The following is a 19,743-nucleotide window of genomic DNA, read 5'->3' on the forward strand; positions in this document are numbered from 1 at the left end:
AAGCGGAACCAAAAGAACGCTGAGGTGGCGCCAGAGACCAGGAGGGGAGGGTGGGCGGAAGGAAGAGCCGGCCTTCAAGCGACGAAGACCGGGCCTCCAGAGTGGGGGTGGCCCTTTGTCAGGCAGCATCAGCCCCCAAGTCCCAGCACCCCCATTCCAGGTCCTTAAAGGGAAGACTCCGTTTCTAAGAAGGTAGCCTGGTGCCTGGGGCATGACCTCCTAATTCTGAGGGGAGAGCTAAATTCTGAGCCCATGTTCCCCACACATCTAAGGTCCAGACCCCCCCGACTTGAGGAAATGCACTCTCAGAAAGCTGGACTTGAATTCTGAGGGGAGGCCCTTATCCTAAGAAAAGAACCCCAAATCACGAGGCCGGCCTAAAATACACCCTGAGATGCCTGGATTCTCCACTATGGGTGCTGTGGCCCCAAACCTTGAAAGGGATTCCTCTGGTTCAGACCTCCCAAGGGTTCTGATCTACATTCTGGCAACCCCTAGTCCCTGGAAAATCCTACCCGCGGCTTCTCACCCAGAGAACACAGTCCTTAGAATGAGCCCCCTGGCTCCTGGGTCAGGGATGTGACCCCAGTCTCCCAGCCCTCTCCCCACACTCCTCACCCTGCACATCCATCCCTGGGACCCCAGGCAGCCCCCTCACCCGACAGCCTCTTCAGCCTGCATTCCTGACCCCTAGGACCCCCATTCCGGGACCCCCAGCAACCCCTCCACACTGTACCCCATCTCTGGAATTCTCAGGAGCTCCCTTACCCTGCACCCCATTCGTGGGACTCTCAGCCACCCTCTCGCCTGGCACCCCCACCTCTGGGACCCCCAGCAGCTCCTTCACCCCCAAGCCTCAACTCCTCCAACCCTGGTAAACCCATCACCCCACACAACCCTATTCCTGGGACCCTCCCCCCAGAACCCTCTACCCCATGCCCCTATTCCTGGGACCCCTGGCAGCTCCTTCACCCCACGCCTCTGACTCTGACCTCCCACCATCCGTCTTGTCTTGCAGCAGCCGAGCCTAGGGTGGGCCTGGAGCCTCTGGACGGCAGTGCCCAGAAGGCCGCACCCCAGCATCCCCGCTCACGCCCCCCAGGACCCCAGAAGCAGAGCAACCGCCATGCACATCCCCGAAAGCCTCCAGGACCTGGCTGACAGTGAAGCCGTGCAGTTTCTGAAGAGGCCAAAGACCATCACACGGATCATTGCAGGGGTGAGGTCCTCCTGTAGCCCGACTGCCCCATGGGTGACAGGAAACAGGAGTTCTCACCTCTCAGACACAATGTGGAGGGAGTCGGGGGGAAGGAAGCAGCTGGATTGGGAGAACAAAGCAAAAGGGAGCTAATAACCGGAGTCACCTTTTACTGAGCACCTCACTCTAGGCCCTGTGCTTCCCTGAGCGCTTATTAACTCTCGGAGGAAGAAACAACACTTCCAAGTACAAGCGATGAGCCCCATTTTTGAGATAAGAAAACTGAGCATCAGAGAAAGTTAAATCACTGTCTATTTTATTTTTTAGAAACCATTGTTTAAAGGCTGCACTATCCAATGGGGTTGCCACAAGCCCCATGTGGCTATTGCAATTTAAACTAATTAAAATAAAAGTTTTCGTTTCTCAGTTCCAGTGGCCACCTTTCAGATGCCACCAGCCGCACGTGGATGGTGCAGATCTAGAACATTTCCGCCATGGTGGAAAGTTCCATTGGACAGTGTTGGCTAAGGCCACACAGCAACAGGGAGGGCTGAGATTCAGATTCAAACTGGGGTCTGCGAAATGCCAGAGCCCGTTCATTTTGTGCCTCTCAGACAAGGGACCAGGATAGGAGTAGGGGCCGGGCCCTCTGGGAAGGAAGAGGTATGCAGAAGGGGGATGAGAGTATGTCATGTAGAACTAAGATACCAGGCGTTAGGTGGTCACTGTGTGCCAGGCACTGTGCCCAGCGAGAGCTTTATACGTGTTCGTTTGATCGTTATCACGTTGCCAGAGTCAAGGCATCTGGGCTCAAATCTTCATTCACTCCAGACTCGGCTGTGTGACCTGGAGCCAATCACTGCACCTCTCTGGACCTCAGTCCCTGAGGGGGTTAGAGCTGCGGCTCCGGGCTTTATGCTGTGCCAGCTCCACTGCTCTCCTTTGACAGAGCTGGAAACTGAGGCCCAGGGAGATGATGAGACTTGATCGGAGTCATGGGAGCAGGTGGATCAAATCCAGGGTCCTAACCCAGAGCTTCTCCTTCCTGCCCCTTTGGAATCTGTGGATGGAGGAGGATCCATAGGGCCTGGCTTACAACCCTGGCTCGGCCACATGCTGCCCACATGGGGTGGCACAGTCTCTGCTTTGCCTGGGCCGCGCCTGGTTGAATCCGCTGTAGCGCCACCCTTCATTCTCGAAAGCTCCCGATTTTTGGGGGATAATGTACCCAGTCACCCTATGTCTGTGTGACCTTGAGAAAGTGACTTGTTTTCCCTGAACCTCTATTACCCTCATGTGTAAGAAAAGGCCCCTGATACCCTGCTGGTAGGAAAGACTGTTCTGAAAGTGAAACCAGTTTATGTCCCTAAACTGATAAGCATGGGCCTGAAATTATTAATCACGCTTTTTTTTTTTAAGCAATTATTATTAGGACAAGTCATTTCTATGAGCAAGGAGAGAGATGGGTCTGGGGGACTGAGGGTGACAGGGACTCGTGTACATTGCCATTCCTCCCCAGGGGAAGAGGGGAATTAGGAATTCCACGTCCCAGTTCTGAGTCCCTCATGGGCGTTAGATTTTCTCCTCACTATGACCCTATGACATGGGCATTAACTACCCCTGTTTGACCCAGGGGGAAACTGAGGCTCACGGAGGTTGAGTGACTTGTCCAAGGTCATCACCCAGCTGGCGAGCAAGTCATAGGATTCTCACACCTCCAAAGCTTCAGAAGGAAAAGCGGGTGGCAAGGGAGAAGGAGGCCCAGCTGGTGTGGACGGGCGTGGGGAAGGGGGAGGGAAGGGCCACGGAGCGTGCCAGACGTTTTGGTCACGGACTTTGCCTGCCGCCTCCATCCGCCCTCCCGCCCGTCCTCTCCTCCTTCCCCCCTGGCCTGGCTCCTCAGTAGGGAGTCTCTGGGCAGCTGGTGCTCTTGTCCTTCTCGCTGCCGCCTGCCAGCTGGTGCCTTAACTGATGAATCTTTGCTCCTTCCCTGGGGACGGGCCAAGGAGGGCATGGAAGGGGGTTGGACTCTGGCTTCAGGGGGTTGGGTCCCTCTGGCCTCAATGAGCCCCCTCCCTGAGTCTCCAGTGCCCGGGGCTCACACCGAAGCCCAAGGTTTTCAGGGTCAGTGGAGGAAGTTCGCCCACAGGCTCGGAGGTCAGGAGGGCCGGATCCCAGTCCCATCCTCCTTCGCTGACTGACCTTGAGAGGACACTTCCCCTCTCTGGGCCAATCATGAGAACCATCATCAGGCCTAGGCCCCCACCCACTCTTCACAGCACCGAGACAGACTGGGAAACTGAGGCTCCAAGAGGTGAATGATTTGCCCAAGGCCACACAGCTGGCGGAGTCGGGTGCGTCTGGCTCTTTCCACTCCACTGTAATGGCTCCAATTTATCACCTGTGAAACAGAAATGAATCAGGAACATCTACCACGTGGGGCTGGTGCGAGGGAGGTAGAGCAGGTAAAATGGATACGGGCTCGAATGATCGATGGGCCTTCCAGTCCTCGACCTGGCTCTGTCCCCGAGCAGCAGAGCGAGATGCTCTCCTTCTGTGGACTCCTAGCTCCAAAACCGGGAATGGATGTGAACAGCCTTGGATAATGCTGAAGTGCCAGACGGAAGAGGGACTGGTTGTCATTGTTATATTATGATTTTCATTCGGAGAAGACAAGGGAAAGGATAGAGGAGCATGGACGGAAGCTGAGGAGTTTAGGGGCCGATCCTTTGCCGCCTCCATCCCCGTCGGAAGGGCGGGGCAGGAGCAGAGAAGGGTCCAAAGTGATTCCTTCACAACGCAAGCTGGCTGAGGTCCAAGCTGGTGGTGGGGATAGAGAGAAGGGGCCCTTATCCAGGAGGAGTTCAAATTCTAGTGAATTTGAATTCTAGGAATTCACTTCCCCTCACCTACTCCCCCACTTCTGTCCCCAGCACTACCACATCCAGTCAGTCACCAAGTCCAATTTTACGTCCTAAATATCACTGGACTCCCCAGAGCTCTGACCTCAGCTCAGGCCTCGGCGTTTCTGCCTGGGCCTTCCCACCAATCCTCTCTCTGGTCTTTCAGCCTCTCTCTCTCTCTCCCTCTCCCTCTGTCTCTCTCTCTCTCTCTTATCGTGCCCTCTCCAATCCATCGCAACCCTGGAGATTTTTCTCTGACTCCAGGGCCAAGTCAGACCCTGGCCATCCTCTGCTCAGAACCCTTCCATGTCTGAAGTTAAATCCAAGTAAGAAATTTCACTTTCCATGGCTTTCAAGTCCAGGCCCCTCCATCTGGTGTTCAAGGCCTCTGAGGCTCTGGCTCCCGCCCATTTTTCCAGCCTCATCTCACCCTCCATCCCTCCAGTGAAATTTCTTTCCAGTCCCTGAAGGAGCCCCATTCTGCAGCATCTGGCTTTTGCACACACAGTTTGCCAACACCTCCCCCCCCCCGGAATGCCCTTCCTTCCCCACCCCCCACCCCCCCCCCCCCCCCGTCTGCCTGAAAAACTCCTCATTCTTTAATGTGCAATTCACACCTCACCTTATTTCCTCCTAAATCCAACCCCACAACTTCCGTTCTGGCTCAAACCCTGACTCTCTCCCAGACCCCAGGCCCGCAGCCTCCTCCCTGGCCTCCTGACCTCCAGTCTCACCCCCTCCAGTCTGTCTCTAACCAGGCCTCAGACCCTCCCCTGCTTGCTGCTCTGCTGTGGCTCCCTATTGCTCTCCAGACAAACTTTCTCATCCTGCGTCACTCCATACAGCCGTCACCTCATCCAGAAAGCCTCCCTGGAGCAGCTCCCACCGCCCACCCCATACACACACCGGTTCCTTCCATATCTGCGTGGACCTTGCCCCACAGCATGGTGACGTCTGGGACAAGTCACTGGAGCTTAAACCTTCCACTCAGTGGCACTGCTGGGAACCCCTGCCCTCCAGACGGCTGATTCAGCTTGAGGCAGCACAGCAGGGCCTTCAAGCGGGCTCAGGAGCTGGGCAGCTTCTGTTCCAACCCAGGCCCTGGCACCTGTCAGCCGACTGGCTTTGGGCAACTCCTCGGCCTTTCGGCACCTTGGTTCCATTATCGAAAGAAACGGGGCTGTTAGCAGTACCCACATGCCAGGGTGGCTGTGAGGCTGGCTTGGGCTCACACTCATGGAGTGCTTCAGTGGCATTTAATAAATACACACCGCAGCAGACAAGCTCAGACGCGACTGCTGTACTACAGGGCGCTGTCTGCCGCACGCACAGGCGAGAGCTGCTGGATGGGCGATGTTATGTTGGCTTTGTAAAAAAAAGTCCTGAAGCAAAAGGAAGGAAGGAAGGAAGGAAGGAAGGAAGGAAGGAAGGAAGGAAGGAAGGAAAGAAAGAAAGAAAGAAAGAAAGAAAGAAAGAAAGAAAGAAAGAAAGAAAGAAAGAAAGAGAGGGAAAGGAAGGGAAAGAAAAGAAAAGAAAAGAAAAGAAAAGAAAGGGAAAAAAAAGAAAAATGGTAATGTTTGTTAGATACGGAATGTTACATCTCTCCCTGTACTTTTATGTGTGTGTTTGGAATACTTCACATTTATTTTAACAAATTAATAGGAACGAGGTGAGCACGGAGGGAGGAGGAAGAAGTCGCAGGCTGAGGGAAGGGCCTGCAGGCAAAGAATAATCATGTGTAGGAAATGCTCCCGGAGCTCCTCACGTGTCCCAGGCACTGCGCTAATCGTTTTGTATTGGCACCTGGGTTTGGTGGCAGGAACCTGTTTGGGGTGGCAGAAGGGGAGCATGGGTGAGGTGGGGAGGGGGGAGGGAGTGGGGAGGCAAAGATGAAATTGGAAGAGGGAGACCGGTACAGACCACGCAGGAAGGCAGGGTGTGGAAGGACCTCCGTGGGGGCTTCTGGGAGACGGACAGATGGGCCGAGACTGGAGGCAGGGAGGCCAGGGGGGAGGCTAGGGTGAGGGCCCGGGGGGGAGAGGCCGAGACCGTAGTAGGATGGAGAGAAGAGGGGTGAGGAGCAATAGGCGTGGAGGCCCTGAGGGTGTGACACAGAGAGGAGCGGGGCCCACCATTCCCAGGCAGGAACCCAGGGGGATGTGCAGTTTTGGTGGATGCTGAGCTCTGCTCGGCCTGCTGGAAACCCCCCTCCTGCACCCACAGGTCTTCTCCCTCATCGTCTTCTCCTCCCTGCTGACCGACGGCTACCAGAACAAGACGGAGTCTTCGAAGCTCCACTGTGTTCTCAATAGCAACAACGTGGCCTGCAGCTTCGCTGTGGGAGCCGGCCTCCTGGCTTTCTTCAGCTGCCTGACCTTCCTCGCCCTGGACGCCCACGAGAGCCGCATCGGCCGCTTCAAGACGGCCTTCCAGCTCCTGGACTTCATCCTGGCTGGTGAGCCCCCTGGGACTGCCCTCCCAGAGCTGCCCCTCTAGCTCCTAGGGCCCCCAGGACACCTCCCTTCGCTGCCCCACCGGCCCACCGTCCTCCACACGTGACCTGAGGCCTCACCCCTCCCTTCTGGAAGCTCTTCTGCACCTGCTGTTTCCCCCCAGGGAATTATTACTCATCCTTTAGACTCAGTGTAAGGGTCACCTCTTCTGACCCCCAGGCTAATTCTAGAAGCCTCCCTTCTGCCCTGCTTTTTCCTCGCATTCACCTCCCCTCTTCACAGAACATTTCTTGAAAAGCCACCCGGTGGCAGGAGGTGGGGTTCCAGCACGGAGCCAGGCAGACCTGAGTTTGAAATCTCAACTCGGGTGCCTGGGCACCCTGTGGGCTCAGCGGCTCTCTTCCCTCTCTGAGCTTCAGTAGAAGCTAGGATGAAAACCCCCACAAGGCAGGGCTTTTTCTGAGCATGAAATGAGAGAAAGGAGGCCTGGAGTAATGTTGACCTTTTCTGGGCCCTTCCCACATGTCAGGCACAGAGCCAGGGGCTCCACGTGCCTTGTCTCATGTACTCCTCAGACCCACCTGAGGAGGGAAGTCCTGCTCAGACTCCCATTTTGCAGAGGAGGAAACTGAGGCTTGAGGAGATTCTGTAATTGGGCACACAGCTGCTGAGTGGCAGTCTCGCCTCCTGACCACAGCCGAGTACTCTGCATAGAGACTGGCACACAGGAAGCACCCAATAAATGAGTTCCTTTTCCTCAGGCCCTGGGGTTCCCTCTTCTCAGTTTGATCCCAGCTGTCCCCACCACCTCCTCCCCCTCCACATCAGGCTGATCCCAGCGTCTCAGGGCTGAGAGGGCCCTTAAGGATTATTGAATCCAGGGCCATACACAAGAACTTTCTGTGAAGATGGGAATGTCCCATACATGCGTTCCCCAATATGGAAGCCACTGGCCACACGTGGCCACTGAGCACTTGAAGTGTGGCCAGTGCAGAGAAGCTGCATTTTTCAATCCTATTTTAATTGATTGAAAGGCAGATAGCAGACGTGGCCAGTGGCAGACAGCCCAGCTCCGCTCCAGCAGTGCACTTTACGGAGGGCTGGGAAGGAGAGCCCACTCAGCCAGACCCCAGCTCTACCCTTCCTAAGTCAGGCTCCCCCTTCCCCTCTTCTCTCCTGCAACCCCCCAGTCCTGTGGACAGGCATCTGGTTCGTGGGTTTCTGCTTCCTGGCCAACCAGTGGCAGCATTCACCACCCAAAGGGTTCCTCCTGGGAAGCAGCAGCGCCAAGGCCGCCATCACCTTCGCTTTCTTCTCCATCCTCATCTGGGTGAGGATGGGCCCCCTATGGAGGGCAGGGCTGGGGGACTAGAACGTTCCGCTCTCACTCAGCTCCACTGGGAGTGGGGGAGGGCTCCTCCAGGGCCTCTGCTAGTCTTTTCTGTGACTGGGAAAATTGGAAAGAAGGCTCCCCTTACCCCATGCAGATGCAGCCCAGCATTAGGCATCGTGCTGGGTGCCCTTGTGCAGTGAGCAGTGAGCACAACCGTACCCTGGTCTCCCTCCCAGGCCAGTCCCCAGTCCCTCTCCTCCCCTGCCTAACCCAAGCCAGCCTCTGGCACACCCTTTCCTGCCCACAGATATTCCAGGCCTACCTGGCCCTCCAGGACCTTCGGAATGATACTCCAGTCCCTTACAAGCGCTCCCTGGATGAGGGCGGTGTGGTGCTGACTACCCTCTCCCCGCCCTCCGCCACCAGCCCTGTTAACACACCCACCACTGGCCCCAACAACCTGAGTTATGCTGGTTCTGCCCTGTCCCATGTGACCACTCCAAAGGCCCCCCGCCTCGCCATGATGCCCGACAACTGACATCTTCCTCCACATCAGTAAAGAGATAATCCTCCCTCCAGAAGGGTTTCTGAAAACAGCCCTCTGTCCTTCTCATGTCTGTTCCCCTCTGGTCTTTTGAGTGGCCAGGGGTGGGGAGAAATCCTACGAGGTCACTTCAGGGGTCTCTGCAGGAGGCCCCATTTCCATGCCACCTCCCAGACTCTCCCATCTGGGTACCACCGTGGCGTGGCACACCCCAGTGACGGGAAGGGGACATCCCTTTTGGCCCCTTCAATTCTCACCCCGGCCAGAGGAAGGAGGCATGAGGGGCCCCAATGCACGGTCGGGCAAGCTCACGTTCAGAGAGAGAAAATGCTTCTGCCCGTGGAGAGAACACTAGGAAGAACCAGGGCCAACACTGGGAGCAGCCCTTCCACTCACTCCAGTGACAAGGGACCCAACTCAAAACCAAGGAACAGGGGACGGTGAGTCCATGAATGAGACCAGGGGAGATCCTTGTCTGCGAACATTTGCAAGACCGTCTTGGGGAAGAGGAGGGAATTTTGTTCTAGAACCCAGAAGGCAACTGGGGACTCGGGCACAGGCCGAGCAGGTGACCTCAGTGAGTGAAGCACTCATTAAGGGAGTAGCGGGGACAGGGGCCGTGTCTCGGGGTGGCAGCCTCCACTCAGCACCCACCATTCAGCACCACGGGCCTGGGGTGTCTAGGGCAGTGCTGTCCGATTAAAATGTAACACAAGCCAGCGGGCGGTGGGGGGCAGAGTATTAAACTGTCTGGTAGCCACATTAAGAAAAGCAGGATGAAACAAGTGAAATTAACTTTCATATATTTTATTTAGCCCTGTATATCCAAAATGTCATCATGTATTTCAACACATCATCAGTATAAAAATTGAGGTCTTTTACATTCTTTCCTACAAAATTTCTGAAAGCCTCAGACAGCGCATCTGAATCTGGACCCACCACATTTCAAGGGCTATTGGTTCAATGGAGTCAATGGCTACTTTATTGGACAGCGAAACTCTAGAACCTTCTGGTATTGCTAGAACAATCAGAAATCTGCTTCTTTTTACGTGGAGTTCGTTGGCAATGGAGAGCAAGAAAAACTATTAATGTTACACAGGCCAAACAAAACACACCCACGTGAGGGCCACTGTGACCTGCAGAGCATTATTCACTTACAAGCTGGACAAAGGGACACCAGTCATGGGGGGGGTCACATGCGGGTTCTGTGGTCCCTTTTATTTTGTTTTAGTTTTTTGAGATTTCCTGTGTGGCAGGCCCCATGCTCGATCCTGAAGTAGGACGTGGTCCCTGTGGGCATCTCGGGAAAACAGCAGCAGGGCAGCGGCGTGGGCAGTGTTCTCAGGTGCGAAACAGGAAGTCTCTGAGCACGAGTCCTCGCTCCACCTCTAGCTGGATAAGCCGGGATGTGGCACTTCATTTCTCCGGGTCAAGCTGTCTTGGCTGGAAAACGAAAGACTTGGACCACATTTAGACTGATGGTGCTCAGACCGCACACAGAGCGGGGGCCACCGCCCCACCCCGAATCAGCCCAAGAGGCCCTGTTCCTGCGTTTTCCCTCTCAGGCTTCTGGGTAAAATTCTTGCAAACAGAAGGTGCCTTGGCTTACAAGAAAGAAACAAAAGCAGTTGAAAAACCACACAGTGGTGGCTAAACACACAGGCTGTGGCATCAGGAAGCCCCGGGACAAACGCCACGTCTGCCACTTGCCCCTAGGCCTTGGTTTCCTCCTCCACAAAGTAGCCCCCTTCAGGGGTGCTATCGGGGTCCAGTGGCCTCATCCGTGCAACTTAGGCTCGGGAAACGCCAGCTACCCGTCTGCCGAAGCTTCCAGAGCCCTCCTACAGAACCAAACATGGCTTGGGAAGGTCTTGGCGGACATCTAGGGAGTCTGCCTGAACCAGGGGCGGAAACTCCAAAAGCTTGACAAGGTCCAGGCAGGTAACGCAAGCGAAGGAAATAACAGGCCAGATGTGAGGCCGATCTGGAGGGAGACGTGAAAGATACTCGGCTTTTAACTCCATGAAACAAAAAAAACGCCAGTGTCAGCCCGATAATAAATGGTAGCAGCCCCTCAGCCAAGTCCTGGGGATTGTGATGGAAGGCTCACATCCCATCCATTCAGCCCTAGCCATCTGTTGCCACCCGGAAGCGAGGACCCAGCATTGTCAGAGGGACAGATTTTTTTTCAAGAGAAGCCAGAAATCCAGATTTCAATGTGAAAATCTGATGTCTAAAGGCTGGCAACAGATTCTTTTTTTTTTTTTCTTTTTTAAAGAAAACCTTGTGGCTCAACAAAATGCCAAATGAGGGGTAGGACAGGGGCTGCCCACTGGTGACCCCTAAAACACATGCTCTTGAAGGTCCTCTGCAGCCCTGGGATCCAGGAGAAGCGCCAGGGAAGTTCTGTGCCAAGATAAAGAGAATCTTCAAGATTTTCTACCCCCGCCCCCCGAAACCTCTTGCCCATCACAGCCGTGAGGAGTGAGGGCACAACTCAGAGTCTTAGGGAACCCCGTTTCTCACCTGCCTGCTCCTCCCAGGCCTCGGTCACCTGCAGGCTGTCTATGAGATAAAGGAGAAGCAGACAGAGGGGCCGGGAGGGGCCCCACAAACACCAGAGAGAGGGCAAGGAGTAGCGAAAGAGGCATCATTTTCCTCGGTTTATTTCAAGAGAACAAAGAATCAACCATCAATTCTGTACAAAAATGTGGCTGTTGAGCCACAGTGACCCTCAGGCCAACCCCCTTTACCAGGCCCGGCCCCTCGCCCCCGCTACATTGTCAAAAAAATGAGGACAAGACCAAAAAACCCAAACTCTGGAAAAAAATTATATTGAAAAATCAGGGAGATCGTCCCTCCCCTCCTCCCTCTCCCCAGTCCTGAACTTTGGGGGGTTGGGGGTTGGCGGGGAGGCTGTGTTCTTGGCCACGGTGGGAGGTCAGACAGATGGGCGTGTACAGATTTAGTGTTTGGCAACTGGCGGGGCTGGGGGTAGGATCTGGAAGGGAGCTGAGGGGCTTGGGAGAGGGAAATGATCTCCGACCCTGCCCCGTCCCACAGGACACTCAAAAACAGTTTATAAAAATCGGGGGCCAGACAGTAGAAGAGAAAGGAGTCATCAGAATCAAAAACTAAATAGTGGAAAGATTTTTTTTCTTCTCTAAAAGGCAAAAAACTACAAACACCCAAGTCCTGAGCTCCCCAAGACTTGGGTCCTCCACCGCCCCCCTGAAACCCGGCAGGAGGGGGGCTGGGAAGTGCAGAGGGGTTGGTTCTTTAAAAAGTCACCCCTGGACGGGAAGGCTCTTCGTCTTTCGCTGCCTTCCTCCGCCTCTCGCGTACCGCCGAGGAGAGGGACGGCCGGGCCCAGGGCTACGCCGGCAAACTCAGCTTCTTCCCTTTGAGGACTGCGAGGAGACAGAGCGGGTGGGCATTACCAGGGGGCCCTGTGGAGGGGACGGCCTCCCATGCCCAGGGGTGGGCTGAGCAATGCAGGCAAGAGGCACCTGGAGGTCTCAGAAGAACAGGGTCCAAGGCCCGATGCCACCCCCCAACCTCCCAGCCTCAGTCCGGAGGGGCCAGAGGCTGCCTCCACGCTCTGCCCTTACTGTCCCCTCTTTCCTTCACACTGACCGGCTCCTCATTTCTCAGCTCCCTGCTTCCGTCGTCACCTCCTCAGACCACTGTCCGTGTAAAGCAGCCCCTTCACCCTCCCCGGTTGTTCACTGACTCATCCCTGGTTTCTTTCTCTCCTGCTGTTTGCAACCATCTCTCTCTCCTTGTTCATTCACCATCACCCCCGACTAGAATACAGGGGAGGGGAGGGAAAAAAACTTTTTTCCTTCTGCCTCATCCCCAGAGCCTAGCCCTGGCCAGGGACACAGAAAGGGCTCAACACATTTGTTGGATGGTTGAATGAATGAATGAATGAATGAATGAATGAATGAATGAATGAATGAATCTTGGTGGGCCTGAGTCCCTGAGGGTGAGGACAGAGGCCAAGCATCAGAGAGGAGGCCCTGCCTTCTCTGAGCGCTGCTGGGGCCGGGGAGGTAGGAATTCTGATTTTTTATGGGATTTAGAACCCGAGGGCGGGAGCAGGGCCTAGGACAGATTCTGAGAGAGGAAAAGTCAGAGGCCACTCCTGCGCTCTCTTTGTCCTCTAAAGGCCCAGGGGCTGGGGAGAGGGATGCCTGCTCTTTGTGGGGCCAGGGGAGGACACCGCTCTGCAAGCAAGCAGCACCCCCCGCCCCCCGCCCCCGCTGCCTCGCTGCTCTTTCCTCGGGGACGCAGGGGCTAGGAGAATGACGCCTTGGTCCTTAGATAGGCAGGGGCTGGTGGTCCACATTCCTAGGAGGACGGTGAGCCTGGGACCCCAGAAGCTGGGAGACGAAGCCTGCCATCCCTCGAGGGCTACAGGGCTGGGGAGACAGAGCCTGCGCCCCAGGGAGGGCCCCCACAGCCGGCCCTCCGCGCTGCCTACCTTTGGTGATGTAGAGGTAGAAGAAATCGCAGTAGAGGACAGTCTGGACTAGGCCCGCCACGATGGCGATGAGGTCGAAGAAGCCCTCGAAGTGGTAGCGCCAGATCCAGTTGAAGAGATAGAGCGTGCGGTAGACACCCAGCGCGAACAGGTAGTGGCTGGTGATGGTCTCGGCCTCCCCGGTCTTGCTCACCATGAACAGCTGGGGCAGGATGGCTACCGACTCCAGGTAGATGGAGAAAGTCCAGAGGATCTGTGGGGAGCCCGAGAAGCAGGGGCAGAGAGCAGCGTGAGGCGGGAGGGGACAGGGTGGGTGAGCAGGCGGCAGACGGCCTCGCGGTCACTGGCGCAGGGATGGTGGAGAGAGAACGGGAACAGCGATGCTGACCGGGCACTCACCGTGTACCCCACACCGCTCTGCCTGCGTCACTCAACTCCCATTCAATCCTCACCGCCACCACCCCGTCAGGGAGATCCTGTCACTGGCATTCCCATTCTACGGATGCAGAAACTGAGGCCCAAAGATTTGCCCAGGACCACGTGGCCAGGAAGCGGCACAGCTGGGATGCGAAGCAAGGGTTTGGAGGCCGTGCTCGTGAGTGCTTTGCAGTCATGCCCCTCCAAGAGGCAGACCAGGCTGGAATCTTGGCTCTGAGACCTCCCTTCTGTGAAACCTTGGGCAAGAGACCCAGATTCTCTAAGTCTCCACTTCCTTATTTCTAAAATGGGGCTGATTTTCCCACCCTCCCTGGCTTAAAGTCCTCCAGTCGCTGCTTCTTATCACAACCAGCATAAATTCCAAATTCCTAACGGTGGCCTTCAAGGCCCATTCCAGCCTCATCCCTTACTCCTTCCTTTACTCTCCGGGATGCAGCCTTCTGGTCGGTCCTCATTCCTGCCCCGGGGCCTTTGCACTTGCTGTTCCCTCAGCTCTTTCCCCAGATTGTCACATTTGGCCTCTTCTACCTCCTTGCAGCCTCACTCACCTCTGAGAGAGGCCTCCCCTGACCAGTCCTACCCCCAGGACTGTCACATCACCCACTCCGTTCTCCTTCCTGGCAGCTCTCACCAGAACAAGAGCGAGCTCCATGAGGCTCAGGATCCTACACCTTGTTCGCTCCTGGGCCACAGAGCCGGGCACACAGTCGATGCCTGAATGAGTGAGCGAGTGGGAGCAAGCTCCCCGTGTGCTTGTGTGTCGCCGGCCACCATTCAGAAAGCAGTGACAGTCATCATTTGTGAGCAGGACAGGGCATCGGAGGAGGGGGAAGGAGAGACTGCAGACATCTGTCAGCTTCTTCTCAGTCCCCAGCAGCCTGAAAGTGCCACCTGGGGTAACTTCTGGTCTGCAGACCCACCGAAACCTCCCCTGAGAGAACAAGGCCAGGTGGCAGGTGGGGCTCTTCCTCAGTTGTTTTGGTTTGTGGAAGAAAAGTGGGGAACACAAGACTGCATTCGTAACAACTCACGCTTATGTAGCTTTTACCGTATCCAAGGATCTGCTCTACCACCTTATGGGTATTAACTGGCTGATGTCTTCATCCCCGGAGGTGAAGCCTATTGTTATCCCCACTATACAGATAAGAAGACTGAGGCCCCAGGTCACACAGCTACAATATGGGCAGAAATAGATTCCTACCCAGGCACTGGACTCCAGCATTTGCTCCCAAAATCACTCAGAATCCTCCAGCACGGCTCTTAGCAAGTCAGGTTTATTGAGGCTCTCAAAAATCGTACCCATTAAATTGATGCACGCCCAACTGTTACCCCTGGGGTCACCCTTGGGGAAGAGAATTATGACATTAGAGGAGACGGAAGGTCACCATTTTCATCGTGTGAATTTCTCTAATTGTGATGTGTGAATTCTTAGAGTAATTTTCTTCTAGGATTCAAAAATAAATTTTTTTAGCATGCACCAATTAACAGCATGGGCTTTGCAAGCAGGTGGACCTGGGTTCAAATCCTGTGAGCTCTCCCCTCTGAGCCTCACCTTAGTGCTCCAAGAAACAGGGATGAGGATGTCTGCGCCCTCGGTGGCCAAGGGTCAGACAGCATGATGACGTATCAAGAACAGCCAGCGCAGAGCTGGACACACAGTGGGTGCCAATACGTTGCACAAGTGACCTCCCCTCTCTGAATGAGGGAACTGCAAAAGCTGGAGTCGAGGGTCCTGGATTCTGGTCTGGCCACCTCTACCTAGAGCAAGCCCCAGTGCTTTCCTCCAGCCTCTGTTTCCTCATCTGCAAAATGGGTAAGTGCTCCGGAAAAGTGGTGAGGACCGTATGTTTGCAAAGACCAGGGCCTACAGCCAAGCCCAGGGTTCCTGCCACAGCACGGTACGGCCTCCCTCTGACACTCCTGGGGCCCGTGAGCCGAAGTCGCCCTCGGTCAAATCCGGCCTACACAGTGCTTTTGGAAATGTATTTCGAGGGGCGCCCGGCTGGCTCGGTCCGAAGAGCATGCCAATGACCCTGGACAAGTCATCTCGGGGTCGTGAGTTTGAGCCTCACATTGGGTGTAGGGATTACAACAAAAAAAAAAAACTTAAAAATAAAAAAAATATATATTTTGAATATGTAGCCAAATTTGTAAAGCATGATCTTTCGGGAAAATTCCTGAACGGTGGCCTCTGTTACAAACATCAGCACATGTGGCCACTCAGGGACAGCTTCCTGCAAGGCCGGAGGGGGTCTGGGGGAGGGAAGGCCGCTCTGATTTTCTGATACCCACCGGGCCTTAAGAGGCATTGGCCCTCTCAAAATTCTTCCCAGGAATTTGTACAGGTGCTACCAAAATACCATGGAATAAAAACCACGACTTTTAGGAGAAAGTTATCAACACAGTATTAAACTTCAGTCATTAGACTAACATTGACAGGGGCGCCTGGGTGGCTCAGCCGTTAAGCGTCTGCCTTCGGCTCAGGTCACAATCCCAGGGTCCTGGGATCAAGCCCCGCATCGGGCTCCCTGCTCAGCGGGAAGCCTGCTTCTTCCTCTCCCACTCCCCCTGCTTGTGTTCCCTCTCTCGCTGTCTCTCTCTGTCAAATAAATAAAATCTTAAAACAACAACAACAACAAAAAAGCATTGACGCAGTACTTGCTACCTAGGGCCAGACACTGTGCTTTACCAATATGAACCTTTCCTTAGAACCCTATGAACTAGGAATTGATGATCCCCATTTTACAGACAAGGAGACTGAGGCACAGAAAAATGACAGACTTGCCCAAAGTCCCACAGCTGCTGAGTAGAAGCTGGCTTTGAATCGCCCCGGTTCTCTGGCTCCACAGTCTCTGTGTTTAACCACGAGACCTTGCTACATGATCCGTAAATCCTCACCATGACCTGATCAGGACATTACAGATAGAGAAACTGAGGCAGAGAGAGGTCAAGTCACATGCCCAAGGGACATCGGATTCAAATCCAAGTAGCCTGGCTCCAGAGGCCCCCTTCCCAATTTCTGAGCTACTCATTAAGCCAATGACCTTGGACAAGCCATTTCAGCTCCCTAAGCCTCAGCTGCCTCATCTGTAAAATGGGGCTGCTATACAAACAAACGCTTAGAGCAGCACCTGGAAGGAGTGCTGCTGCTGTTTCATTAATACCGTCCGACTCCCGAAACTGTGCTGAACTCGTATGTCCTAAAATAAGGAAGTCTCGGGGCGCCTGGGGGGCTCTGTCGGTGAAGCGTCTGCCTTCGGCTCAGGTCATGATCCCGGGGTTCTGGGATCGAGTTCCGCATCCGGGGAGCCTACATCTCCCTCTGACCCTCCCCCTGCTTGTGCTCCCTCTCCCTCTCTCTCTCAAATAAATACAATCTTTAAAAAAAAAATAAAATAAAATAAGGAAGTCTGAGCAAACCCTGCACAAGGAAGCCTCTGAGAGGGTCCACCGTCGACAGCTGTTCCGACACCCACCACGACAGCGACCCTGCCAGGTAGCCTACCTCCAGAGGGGTAAAGTCATGGTTGACCAGGAACGCCAGGATGGCCGTGGGAACAACGAGGAACTCCACCCGGAATGTGTCGTGGTTCCCGTCATAAGTGGCTTTGAACTTGCTGTAAATCATCCAGACTGTGGTGAAGGAACAGGCAATGTAGACCACCTGCCAAGGGGGATGAGGACAAGGGCGCTTCAGTTCAAAGCACAGGGCCTGAGCCTCCAAGAGACTGGGGTCTGACAACCTAGGAGTCTGGAACCCCGGCCCCCTCCTCCCTCAGACCCAGGAGTCCTCACCCCCCACCCCTCCTCCCTCAGACCCTGGAGTCCTCATCTCCAGCCCCCTCCTCCCTCAGATCCAGGAGTCCTCACCCCTGGCCCCTCCTCCCTCAGACCCTGGAGTCCTCATCTCCAGCCCCCTCCTCCCTTAGACCCAGGAGTTTGGAACCCCAGCCCCTTCCTCCCTTGGGCCCAGGAAGTCTGGGATCCATACTCCCTCCTCCCTAGGCCTCTCCCTTGGCTCCCCCCCCGCCCCCCCCCCCGCAGGAGGGGCCAGCAGGTGGGGCAAAGCCTTTACCTTCATGCACGTGTTGTATAGTGAGATGTAGTTGGTGAAGAGGTCCAGGTATCGGGCAGTGAACACCACAGCAAACAGGACCTGGCTCTTCCCTGAAATCCCTGTGGTCCAAAGAGAGAGTGGGGGGTAGGCTGGGAGTGGGCTGCACGGGGAATAAACCAAGGCCCAAGCGCCTGGGACAAGCCCACGGTCCGCTCCAGAGTGCAGCTGTCCCTGGAGGCCTCCCCAGCCCTCCCGCCTGAGCAGGGCCCTTTCCCACGGCCCACAGCCAGGGGGCAGCCCGGCCCCGAAGCTACTCCAGCCCGAGGCTCTGTCCCAGGCTAGGCCTCACGGCCACTCCCGGCCCCCTTAGGGTCCTCCCACAGTCCGGACACAAGGTGGGGCCTCGGAAGGACCCCCCTTGACCTCAGCCCCCTGGAACCGGTCGCCGCTCTCCCGCTCCCTTCCTGACCGCCACGGTCCACGTCACCAACTCCCAGCCACCTCCCTGCCTGCCACCGCTCCCCGTTCCCAGCCCTGAAATCCCGGGGCCACCGGAGAAGGGCCCGGGGGAGCTGAATTGGGTGCCTGGAGCCACCCCCACCCAACTGTATGCACCCCTACTCTGGGGAAGAGAACTGACCCCCCGGTGACCCCGGACCTGGAAGGGGGATCCCCAGCAAGCAGTGGGGGGATGGGTGGGGAGACCCGTCCCCCTAGTGCCTCCAAACCCTTCCCCGAGTCCTGGGATGTTCCCCGCACTCTCCCCCTTCTCCCGCCCCGGTGGGCGTCTCACCGGCACAAGAGCGGGACTTCCAGATTTTGAGCAGTAGCAAGATGATGGCTAGGAGGTGGGAGAGGTCTCCCAGGAATCGGAAGAGATTCATGCTTTGGGGGAGTCTGGCAGGGCTGGGCTGGTGGGAGGCAGGCTGGAGGGGGGGTCTGCCCCCCGGGGCTGATGTTCTGGCCGGGTGGCTGGGCTGGGGGGTGGGAGAGGGGCCCTCGAGTGGGCTCCGCTCCGGGGAGGGGGCTCTGGGAGGGGGAGCCGAGGCCGGAGCTGGTTGCCGAGCAGGAGCTGGGAAGAGGGAGGAGGGCGGGAGGGGGAGGAGTCCGGAGGGAGGTTCCGCCCCCGAGGGCGGAGTTCCGGCTCTCCGGCGCCCCCTATCCCGCACCTCCCGGCTTGCAGAATCCGCGCTGAAGGCACCCCCAAGGCTGCCTGCTAGGAATTTATGGGGTCGATGGGATCTGAAACTCCCAAATCCGGCGCCTGCTCCTCCAGGCGGTCTGTGCCTCTGAGAGGGTGGCATTTCAGCCGCCCAGCCTCTGCCATTGTCAGGGATTCAGAAGGCTGGTCTGTGAGTTTTAAAAATCCTAGACAGGGCCCCAGACCCTGGCCTTTTAGGGGCCTCCAGCTCCAATCCACCCAAAAGACAAGAAAGCAGCCCCCAGCCCCTCCCTCGGGCCCAAGAGCGTGGCCCCCCTTCCTTGAGACTTAGGGTCCCACCTCAAGCGACTTGTGTCTCCAGCATCCTGGCCCAGGAACCCTAAATGCACAATCCCTTCCTCCTCCTGGGACCCACGGATTCAGGTCCCCAGCCTCTTCTTTTTCAGGAATGTGAGCCTTCACCCGTGCTCTCCCAGACCCTGGAGTCAGCCACCCACAGCCCTGCCCCCTCACAGGCATATACACACTCTCCTGGGCTCTGCCCTCAGGGGCCCAGGTGTCCTGCGCTCCACCCCACCCCAGCACTTTAGAGAACTCTGGGCCCTACCGATCGAGCAGGAGGGGCACGAGCTGGGCAGCTGGCCGGAGGGCTCGTCCGGGGGCCAGGCTGTGTCTAGGAGGCAGCAGACAGTGCTTTTCTCTTGGATGTGTGAGTACCCATGGGTGACAGAGACCAGGGTGCCACAGTAGCAGAAGTGGTATTGGTTTCCTTAGAGGCCTGGAGGGATTGGGGTCCATGAGTCTTGGACTTGTGGGCCCCTGAGGACGGTCTGTGCTGGGGGGTTGGGTTGTCTGAGTGGCCAACAGGGACGGGGCCTGGAGGAGGGGCCCAGAGGCCTGGACTCCTGGATCCGAGGGAGAAGGCACTGGGGGCCCGGACTTTAGGGTCTCAGGGAGGAGGGGGTTGGGGACTTGAATTTCTGGATCTGAGAAAGGAGGGGGCTGGGAGCCTGGACTCCTGGCTTCGTGATGGAGACCTAGTTTGCAAGCCTGGTCTTCTGGGGCAAGAGAAGCCAAACGATGGGTCCTAGCACGGCAGAGACTGAAGTCTGGGGATGGCCTCCGGCTTCTCAAGCCTCAAAGTGGGGAGGGGGCAGAGGGCAGCAGCC

At 56.3% G+C, this 19,743-nt stretch overlaps 2 protein-coding genes across 2 annotated transcripts; one reads left to right on the forward strand and one right to left on the reverse strand.

Annotated features, from left to right (window-relative positions):
- The first annotated feature begins 1,024 nt into the window (after window positions 1-1,024).
- Window positions 1,025-8,425, forward strand: SYNGR4 (synaptogyrin 4). Its single transcript, XM_045772303.2, has 4 exons — window positions 1,025-1,219; window positions 6,325-6,556; window positions 7,745-7,884; window positions 8,195-8,425. Exons 1-4 carry the CDS (start codon window positions 1,127-1,129, stop codon window positions 8,423-8,425), a joined length of 696 nt encoding a protein of 231 aa, XP_045628259.2. The 5' UTR covers window positions 1,025-1,126.
- Window positions 8,426-11,067: 2,642 nt separating this feature from the next.
- KDELR1 (KDEL endoplasmic reticulum protein retention receptor 1) lies at window positions 11,068-18,427 on the reverse strand. The gene is made up of 5 exons (XM_045772304.2): window positions 18,206-18,427; window positions 17,431-17,531; window positions 16,861-17,019; window positions 12,918-13,170; window positions 11,068-11,841 (listed from the first exon to the last, which is right to left on the reverse strand). The coding sequence occupies exons 1-5, from the start codon at window positions 18,294-18,296 to the stop codon at window positions 11,807-11,809; spliced, it is 639 nt and encodes a 212-aa protein (XP_045628260.1). The 5' UTR covers window positions 18,297-18,427; the 3' UTR covers window positions 11,068-11,806.
- Between the last annotated feature and the right edge of the window lie 1,316 nt (window positions 18,428-19,743).

Source organism: Ursus americanus, chromosome 21, assembly GCF_024610735.1.
Source record: "Ursus americanus isolate L20-20 chromosome 21, mUrsAme1.1.p, whole genome shotgun sequence".
Taxonomy (NCBI): Eukaryota; Metazoa; Chordata; class Mammalia; order Carnivora; family Ursidae; genus Ursus; species Ursus americanus.

Excerpts from the sequence above, each read along its gene's own strand:
- SYNGR4 (XM_045772303.2), top strand. The coding sequence starts at position 1,127 with ATGCACATCCCCGAAAGCCTCCAGGACCTGGCTGACAGTGAAGCCGTG. Across the intron at positions 1,220-6,324 it reads TCACACGGATCATTGCAGGG|GTCTTCTCCCTCATCGTCTT; the intron begins GTGAGGTCCTCC and ends CTGCACCCACAG. Across the intron at positions 6,557-7,744 it reads CCTGGACTTCATCCTGGCTG|TCCTGTGGACAGGCATCTGG; the intron begins GTGAGCCCCCTG and ends GCAACCCCCCAG.
- KDELR1 (XM_045772304.2), bottom strand. The coding sequence starts at position 18,296 with ATGAATCTCTTCCGATTCCTGGGAGACCTCTCCCACCTCCTAGCCATC. Across the intron at positions 17,532-18,205 it reads GAAGTCCCGCTCTTGTGCCG|GGATTTCAGGGAAGAGCCAG; the intron begins GTGAGACGCCCA and ends TTTGGACCACAG. Across the intron at positions 17,020-17,430 it reads TATACAACACGTGCATGAAG|GTGGTCTACATTGCCTGTTC; the intron begins GTAAAGGCTTTG and ends CCCCCTTGGCAG.